Consider the following 9,825-nt stretch of genomic DNA (forward strand, 5'->3'; position numbering starts at 1 on the left):
TTTGATTATTTAATGTCCCCAAAAAAATAATGTTGGTGTATATGGTTCGAAAAGGAGTTGATGTATAATTAATATTTGATTATTTAATGTCCCCAAAAAATATTGGTGTATAATTGTAAGGACTCAATTCGTGACAGCCCCAAAATAATATTGGGTTCACACGTAAAAAGGCCCAAACAATATAATTTGTAGAGCGTGGATTTGAAAGACTAGGCTTTGGTCATCGAATGGTGGTTAGTCATGGTGTTCATACGGAAATAAATTATGCTTGCTCGAGGAGTCTTTCTCCTCAGTTCGGCCTGGGAGGCTCTGGTTCCTAGCCTTTTTTCCCCAGCCCCTTTTTCGATTGCTTGCTTCTCCTTTTATATTAGCCTATATCCTTTATCCTACGTTCATGTGTAGGTTCGACTTTCCAGGACTGATACTTGTCCCATCAACCCATACCCAAAGTGGTTGGGGGTGGTTGTAAAAGCTGAAGAGCATGGTCCTGTCAGGTGCAGAGTATTCAATGGTAGTAATGGCAGCTTTCCCTTTGTCCTTGGTCCCCATATTGTCCAGCGGTCCTTTCTCTATCAACGTAGATATTTTAGGTTTTTCCTAAAACTGTTCCTATACCATTCTTACCCTTTCTTTCAGGAGGGCCTCGAGGATGCCGAGGACAGAATCATCCTTGGCTATGTCTCAAGATTACTTGGACTTTTATTATATATTCTCGGCTATATCTCTCCTCGGCTCGGGCCTTGGGCCCCAATGTAAAAATGGGCCAGGGTCACAAATTATTGGGCCCCACAATAGCCCCTCAAAATCCTGCTGCCCCACTTCTTGGTCGGGGAGGAGGATTTTGCTGATGTCGGGCCTGTATCATGGCTTGCCCAGCTTTGTCCCTCATTAATGTCGGTGTCTCTTCATCTACCTAGAAAATGCGCTGGGTTACGAGACATTCTTTTAGATTTACTCACGATGCGCTCCTGCCGTTCCCGTGTACAAGGCGTGTCTTTAATAACTTTCCTTTACGAGGCCAATTAAATCTGATGGTTATAGATGACGTTGGGGAGTTGAATGGACACTATCTCGTTTGTAGCTCTTCTTGGAAATCTGTACGAATTAAATGCTACTGAACTTTCCTTCCATATAAGAAGCAAGACAAGAGGGTACTTCCTTTGCATAGAGGCCCTTTAACCTTTCTAAAGCCTTAAACCTCAAGCTGCGCTTAAAGCTTTCCTTATCAGCACAACCAAACCTTAGAGTGTGATATGTCTGAGGTCAAAGCGGGGGTGAAGGAACCACACCCTCTCTAAAAGCACCGTGTCCCTCCGAAGTTTAAGATGGCTCGGTCAGGACAGGGTAGGCAAAGACTCAAGATATTTTTTATCTTCCTTCAGCCAAAATTCGAAGCAGGCGTTAATGGCATCAAATTTTTGGTGCAATTAAGCTAGTGTTGCTCATCATCAGTACCATCCATTCTCTTTTGAGCATAGCTAATATGGTACCAGCGTGATAGGAGTCAGGGCTGACACAGGGATTAAGTATCCTTGCTTCTTCCTCTCTTCCTTCACTGGTGCCTCCTTTTGCCTCCCCTTCTTCTTCTTTCCCATCACCGGATTCATCCTGGTGCTTTTACTTCTTCCTCTTCTTCTCCTCATCCATCAAAGGGGGTCACCCTCTCATACACGATTGCTATTGGAGCAGAGTTTAGAAAGATTTGTCGTTTTATTGTATTTTTTTTTTTTCTTTTGCTTTTGTAATTAGATTCCTGTATAGGCTTGTTTAAGCCCCTCATTATAGGCTGTACTACTTCTTTATATTAATAAAAGTTGACATTATTTTATTCTATGTATTCTTTCTTTTCTGCAATAGTTATGTTGTGAATAGATGTGCTATCATATGACCTTTTTTTTTTTTTAATTTATTTATATATATATATATATATATTCTGACCAATACTTAGAGCCGAAACCCCTGTTAAGAAAAAGATATCTTTACGAGCTTACTGAAACTACTCGGCACAATAATGCCGACCTGAAAAAAAACGATACTTAGGGCCGAAGCCCTTGTTAAGAAAAAGATATTATTCCGAGCTTATTGAAACTACTCGGCACAATAATGCCGACCTGAAAAAAAAAAAACGATACTTAGGGCCGAAGCCCTTGTTAAGAAAAAGATATTATTCCGAGCTTATTGAAACTACTCGGCATAGTAATGCTGACCTGAAAAAGGTTACATACCCAAGACTAACCAAGGTAACAGCTGAATGCTCGATACTGTGTAGGGGGTAATCATCCGAGGAGGGGTAACCCAAAATGAGCTGCCCATGCGGGTCGCCAAGTACTAGGGTGATTTATCACCTTCGTATTATCCTTCATAGCCTTAGCCATTTTTGGCATCCGGTCCGAGGATTGAAGCACGATCGTACCGAACTTAAATGCTCGTTTACATCAGTTCCCTTAGAACTAAGGATTTGAGAATAGGCTGGGACCTTCATTCCGTCTAGGACTTAATCCAACTTTTAGTATATAATCATCCTGTAGGACTGAGCAATTTAGAATTCTCCTTAAATGGTTGGTTTTGCCATAGGTTTGAGTCCGAGGGCCATGTAATACCCTGGTTCTGTCCAAAACTTGGATATTTTCATTAAGTAATTGGTTTCCCCATAGGTTTGAGTTCGAGGACCATGCAATACCTTAGTTCTGTCCAAAACTTAGTTTTTAAGTAGTTGGTTTCCCCATAGGCTTGAGTCCGAGGACCATGCAATACCTTGGTTCTGTCCAAAACTTGGATATTTTCATTAAGTAGTTGGTTTCCCTATAGGTTTGAGTCCGAGGACCATGCAATACCTTGGTTCTGTCAAAAACTTAGTTTTTAAGTAGTTGGTTTCCCTATAGGCTTGAGTCTGAGGACCATGCAATACCTTGGTTCTGTCCAAAACTTGGATATTTTTATTAAGTAGTTGGTTTCCCCATAGGTTTGAGTCCGAGGACCATGCAATACCTTGGTTCTGTCCAAAACTTGGATATTTTCATTAAGTAGTTGGTTTCCCCATAGGTTTGAGTCCGAGAACCATGCAATACTTTGGTTCTGTCCAAAACATAGATTTTTCTTTAAGGGGGGGGGGGATTAGCCCCTTGGCCAAGCTGTGGGACATTGGTTTGGGGGGATTAGCCCCTCGGCTAAGCCCCTAGAACTATCCACGCTACCGCCGCTTCGACGCGTAGCCCCTAATGGTACTTTATGTTAGAGCACTACAACAGGTTGTTGGGAGTGATGGGGGGACTTTCTTGACCACTGCCGGTGCCAAGACATAAGCATTTCCCACAGACGGCACCAATTGTAAGGACTTAATTCGTGACGGCCCCAAAATAGTATTTGGTTCGCACGTAAAAAGGCCCAAACAATATAATTTGTAGAGCGTGGGTTTGAAAGGTTAGGCCTTGGTCATTGAACGGTGGTTAGTCATGGTGTTCATACGGAAATAAATTATGCTTGCTCGAGGAGTCTTTCTCCTCGGTTCGACCTGGGAGGCTCTGGTTCCTAGCCTTTTTTCCCCAGCCCCTTTTTCGAATTGCTTGCTTCTCCTTTTATATTAGCCTGTATCCCTTATCCTACGTCCACGTATAGGTTCGACTTTCCAGGACTGATACTTGTCCCATCAGCCTATACCCAAAGTGGTTGGGGGTGGTTGTAAAAGCTGAAGAGCATGGTCCAGTCAGGTGCAGAGTATTCAATTGCAGTAATGGCAGCTTTCCCTTTGTCCTTGGTCGCCATACTGTCCAGCGGTCATTTCTCTATCAACGCAGATATTTTAGGTTTTTCCCAAAACTGTTCCTATAAAGTTCTTGCCCTTTCTTTCAGTAGGGCCTCGGGGATGCCGAGGACAGAATCATCCTCGGCTATGTCTCAAGATTACTTGGATTTTTATTATATGTCCTCGGCTATATCCCTCCTCGGCTCGGGCCTTGGGCCCCAATGTAAAAATGGGCCAGGGTCACAAATTATTGGGCCCCACAATAATTAATATTTAATGTACATTAAATATTATTATACACCAAGTTATTTTTCTTGTTTAAAAAGCCAAAAAAAAAAAAAAAAAAAGAAGAAGTTCTTCTTTAGTTATTATTATTATTATTGTTATTTGCTGGTGCTTCTTTAGTTATTCAGTTTAGAGTTTGAAATAGTCTAAATCAATGCTAGTCTTTGAAAGTTGATCCCTCTTTATGGTTGGTTTGAATTAAGGGAAAGAAAAGCAAAGCAGAGTAAAGTAAAATATAGTAGAATTGACCTAAAATTAATGATATATACAAAATAAACAATGTTAATTAAAATCACAACTTTTTTTACATACAAATTATAATGAAATAATATGATTAATATCACTTTCTCATATGCTCATTATTAATTAATTATTACTTTTATTATGCACCACCACAATTGGGTCACGACGGTAGTAAACAAAGTTCTGAAAAATTATATATCCCTAGTATTATTTTAATGATATAGTGACTGTTTGGATTCAAATGCGTTTGCGTTTGCGTTTGTGCTTGTGCTAGTCTTTTTTGTGTGGGTCTCATGCATTGTTCACGAGACCTGCAAGTACGGATTTCAGCAAATTTTTCTTTAAAATTGAATCCCACGGTACTATTCACACATTTAAATATTATTTTGTTACAGTATTTTCAGTTTTTAACAATAAGTGGGATCCAAACAAACTCATAAGCAATGTTTATATTAGGCGGTAATTGTGCCTTGGTAGCTGTTTCCACTTGTTTTTTTTTTTTTTTTTTGGACATCTATCGATAAGATATTAGTGGTGTATACAGCTGATATTAGTGGTGGCTGGTGAGACAAGATAAAAGCGATGTTAGATGATCAATCCCAATATATTACCATAAACTTCTTGTGAAACTTTTTGTCTCTATTATTTCACTTATGAAACTTCATCAAGTCGTGCATCACACGGGAATAATACTAGTACTATTATATTTTAAAATATATTTTTAGAAATATTACAATTTAATTATTTATTAGTCTATATTAACAAATATATCATAATTAATATGAGTGGTAATTAAAGTCAGTCTAACAATTAAAAATTCTATCAGATCAACACAATATAACAAATATTATAATTTTTTTTCTTTGCATTGAAATATCACTTAAATCAGATAATTTTTTTTTCAATAAAATTTAGATTGGTCTCAAGTACTCATATACATGTATGTATTTGTCGCTTATAAATTTTGCCTCCCCTGACATCCAATCTTGGCTCCCCCACTAAGTGCCAAGTTTTTTATTATTATTATTATTATTTATTATTTTATTATATTTTACATCCATGGGATTTTGTTGGAATTTGATAGAGATGCAAGAAGAAAAGTGCTTCTTTGACCTTTTCAAATGAAATCTCAAAAAAAAAAAAAAAAAAACCTTATACCATATCAGCTAGCAATCTCTCTCTCTCTCTCTCTCTCTCTCTCTCTCTCTCTCTGTGAGATTGAAGTTTAAGAAATTGTGATTCCTATAAGATCACCTTCACATAAGTTCATCACAATTGTAAATTGATCACAAGATTAGTTCACAACACATAAAAATTTATAAATTCTTCTGTGATACTAGATTCATTGTAGGGATTATATATGAAAGAATAGTACTGAATTAGTAATTCTGAAAATAAATGCATGCTGCAATTCCTCTTAATATAGAACAGAAAAAAAAAAAAAAAATTAAAGAATTAGTTCAGCATACAACAAATCAGTACACTTGCTATAACTATAAATTACAATTCACTGTACAAGTACAACAAAGTTGGCCTTCTGGTGACATTCTTCTTTTGGAGAAAGTTTTTGAACCATAAAGCATTAATTGTAAAGGATTGAGAAATTTTTTTTTTTCTTTTTTAGAAAATAATTAACTACGTACGTTGGGTTTTAATTTTGAAATTTCACGTTTATCATTCAAAGGAAATGTCCTCTCCTCCTCTTTTTCCTATGCAAATGTTCTTAGTTTGGAAATTGATATAGTCTTTGTTAGTAGAGGTAGTGTGAGTTAGAGAGAGAAATCCAGAATTAATGTGATTCAGCTTAGCTGCCTAGATTGATAGTAGAAAATCATTACTGGCTACCTTTATACTAATTACAAATTTACAATGAATCTGATGTATATGGGTTATATGCATTTAATTTTCTTGTTATACAACTTTACAAGTACATGGAAAGAGGAATTTGATGAACTTCAGTGCTCTACGAATTTGCCAATGTGAAGAATTGTTGTAGAGTTTAGCTCAATTTGTGACTCTTAGTTTTGTGGAATTTGAGCCAAGGTAGAGATTTGTTAGAAATTGTCTCAAATAATTGACTTGGATTGAGTTTTCATGGAAGGTAAATATATTCCTTTTTAAACAACTAATAGTACTCATTGTTTACAACTGAATGTATTCCTTGTTCAGGAAAAAAATATGTATTGATATCTTACAAATAAACAATAATATTAAGGTTTGATGGATTTGAATCACAACTCCTCACACATGGAAAGAGACTTTGAATTAATTTGTGAATACCTTTTGAGTATGTAAACACTTTCGTAATCACTCTTTAAAATATATGGTCATTATATGAAAATAATATTCATTCATAGTGTAATCATGTTAATCATAATTAATTGTTTTTTATTCACATGTTCTTAGTCTTTGTTTATTAAACACTTTCATCGTCTAAAAAACAAAATTCAATATTAAAAATTTTGTTGATTCACTTCAATTAATTAAACATAAATTTCATTTTATGTATGTTGCATGCACACCAAATACAAAAAGTCAAAAATGCAATTATTTCTATGACAAGATATACACTTTATATAACATAATTTATACTTCTCTTTCATTTGATATAATATAATATGAATTGTGGCATAATATATTTGTCGTGATTTATGTGCTGTTTGCTTTATAAAGTGTATACTTCATGAACGATTGTTAGATAGCACATATTTAATTAGTAGGATGAACGTTAGCTTCAACTTACCCGACAATAAATAAAAAAAGATGAAGAACGTTAGCTACATAAATATAATATGAATTGTGGCATAATATATTTGTCCATATCATTTTTAATGAACTAGAACTCGGAATTGGAATTGGAATGTTCAACTCTTCAAGACTAAAGTAATAATGAACTAGATTTCCATAGCCCTTTTTGTTTATTAAAATATATTTATTAAAAAAAATCAAATATTCATCACTAAAAGAATATTGGGTCCCAAAAATGATTATAAACAACTTTTTTGTCTCTCCACTAGGAAGATCCGGTTCTATCAGGTATACATAAAGGAATCACTTTAGTTCTCAAGTGGATTTTTACACCCAAAAAAAAAAAAATTCAAGCAAAGATGAGCAATCCAAGAAGCACAAAACTTCACATAGCCATGTTTCCCTGGTTTGCCTTTGGCCATATCACTCCCTACCTGCACCTCTCAAACAAGCTTACAGAGAGAGGCCATAGGGTGTCTTTCTTACTGCCCAAAGGAGCACAAGCAAAGGTAGAACATCTCATCCTTTATCCAAACCTCATCCACTTCTATCCCCTTCTTGTTCCCAGTGTAGATAGGCTACCCCCTGGTGCCGAGACTGCCTCAGATGTTCCTCTTCCACTTCGTGGACATCTTTGTGTTGCCTTTGACCAAACCCAAGACCAAGTTCAAACCATTCTGAGCACTCTCAAGCCTGATTTCATTTTCTTTGACTTCAGCCCTTGGATGCCAGCCTTAGCACACCAAATTGGCTCCAAGGCCATATGTTATTCCATTGTAACCCCAGCAACGCAAGCACTAAAGGTTCCTACCAAGGAGAAACCAGAGGATATGACTGTAGAAGACTTCATGCAACCGCCTCCTGGCTATCGTCCTTCGTGTGTGCGAATAAAGTCCAAGGACCATGAGATTGCACAACTAAAAGTGTTTGCCAAGGCTCTTGGAACAGAGATGTCTCTTTATGTTCGAATTACGTATGGCTTGATTTGGAGTGATGCCCTGGCCTATAGGACATATCATGAGTTTGAAGGGCCATATTGTGACTACTTAAAGCAGCATTATGCTAAGCCTGTGCTGCTAACAGGACCTGTCCTGCCTAAAGCACCGGCCACAAAGCTAGATGAGAAATGGACTAATTGGTTATGCAATTTCAAGCAAGGTACTGTGGTGTATTGTGCATTTGGGAGTCAAAATAAACTACAAAAGGACCAGTTTCAGGAGCTACTTTTGGGGTTTGAGTTATGTGGGCAACCATTTTTGGTGGCTCTGAGTACTCCAGATGGTTGCGCAACAATTGAAGAAGCTTTTCCAGAAGGCTTTGAAGAGAGAGTTAAAGGGAGAGGATGGGTGTATGGGGGATGGGTACCACAAACATTGATATTGGAGCACCCATCTGTTGGCTGTTCTGTGACCCATTGTGGATATGGGTCCATGTGGGAGTCTCTCTTTAGTGATTGCCAAATAGTATGCGTTCCATACCTTGGTGATCAAATTGTGGGTGCCAGGTTAATGGTGGAAGAACTTAAAGTTGCAGTGGAGGTGGAGAGAGAAGATAATGGGTGGATTTCCAAGGAAAGCCTGAGTAAGGCCATTGTCTCTGTGATGGACGAGGACAGTGAAATAGCTGGGCTGGTGAAATATAATCATGCCAAGTTGAAGGAGGAACTTACTAGTGAAGGCATGCAAGAGAGATATTTAGACACTTTCATTCAAAACCTGCAAGGTCTTATGGATTGACTAAGTGCTACATATGAACCCAACTACTTAATCCTTTGCACTAAAAAGAGCAGTAGCAGTTTCAATTGAGGAAGGATTCACTTGTGTTATAGTTTGGATGCTACTTCTTTGTCAATGTTGTTCTATTTGGATATCCAGTTGTATTTCTTTTTTGGGTTGTACTTGTGTTTCGTTTCTCTTTTAGCAAAAAAATGACAGTAATGATAAGGAAAATACAATTTTTACTACTTGAGCTTTGCAAATAGAAGTATGTCAAGTTGTAAATATATTTAAAGTTTGTTGCCAAATCCTATTATTATTTTGCTTCTGCACCTTCCTTCCCACCATCCTAATATCTCAGCAACCTACTTAGGCAGCCGACAAACCTCAAAGAAGGAAACATTTGCAGCCATAAGCAAATTATAACTAAATACTGCAGCAACAGCTTATCAACATGTTTTCTCCACTGCCCTTGGACATACAACAGCAGTCCATTTAAATAATTGTCTATTGAGGGTATTCTTTACAGCTTAAAATCTTTCCAAAAGGTGCAATCTTGCACAAAGAAACATTAGAGGACACCCTTGGACTCCACGTAAACATACTTCCAATAGATGCTCTGGAAGCCCTATAATAAGAGTGGACATCAAACTTTCTATATTCAATTAAATTCCAAACCAACAATTAAGAAAGGAAGAAACTAACTCTAACTCCCTCAACTCTGCTCGACTTCAACAAATCTTTGGTTATGATGAAGATTCCCAAATGCAACCAAATAAGAAGCCAATTTGGCAATCTTACCAAAACTATCACAAAGAAATTTGGATATAATATTAGGTCTAAAAAACAAAATTCGACATTAAAAATTTTGTTGATTCACTTCAATTAATTAAATATAAATTTCATTTTATGTATGTTGCATGCACACCAAATAGAAAAAGTCGAAAATTCAATTATTTCTATGACAAGATATACACTTTATATAAAATAATTTATACTTTTTTTTCGTTGGATATTATATAATATGAATTGTGGTAGAATATATTTGTCGTGATTTATGGCTTTTTGCTTTGTAAAGTGTATACATTATGA

General features: G+C 36.7%; 1 protein-coding gene across 1 annotated transcript; it reads left to right on the top strand.

Moving 5' to 3' along the window:
* Positions 1 to 7,377: 7,377 nt before the first annotated feature.
* LOC115984416 (UDP-glycosyltransferase 79B9-like) lies at positions 7,378 to 8,786 on the top strand. Its single transcript, XM_031107445.1, has one exon. It carries the CDS (start codon positions 7,378 to 7,380, stop codon positions 8,752 to 8,754), a length of 1,377 nt encoding a protein of 458 aa, XP_030963305.1. The 3' UTR covers positions 8,755 to 8,786.
* The last annotated feature ends 1,039 nt before the right edge of the window (positions 8,787 to 9,825 follow it).

This window comes from Quercus lobata, chromosome 4 (genome assembly GCF_001633185.2).
Source record: "Quercus lobata isolate SW786 chromosome 4, ValleyOak3.0 Primary Assembly, whole genome shotgun sequence".
Taxonomy (NCBI): domain Eukaryota; kingdom Viridiplantae; phylum Streptophyta; class Magnoliopsida; order Fagales; family Fagaceae; genus Quercus; species Quercus lobata.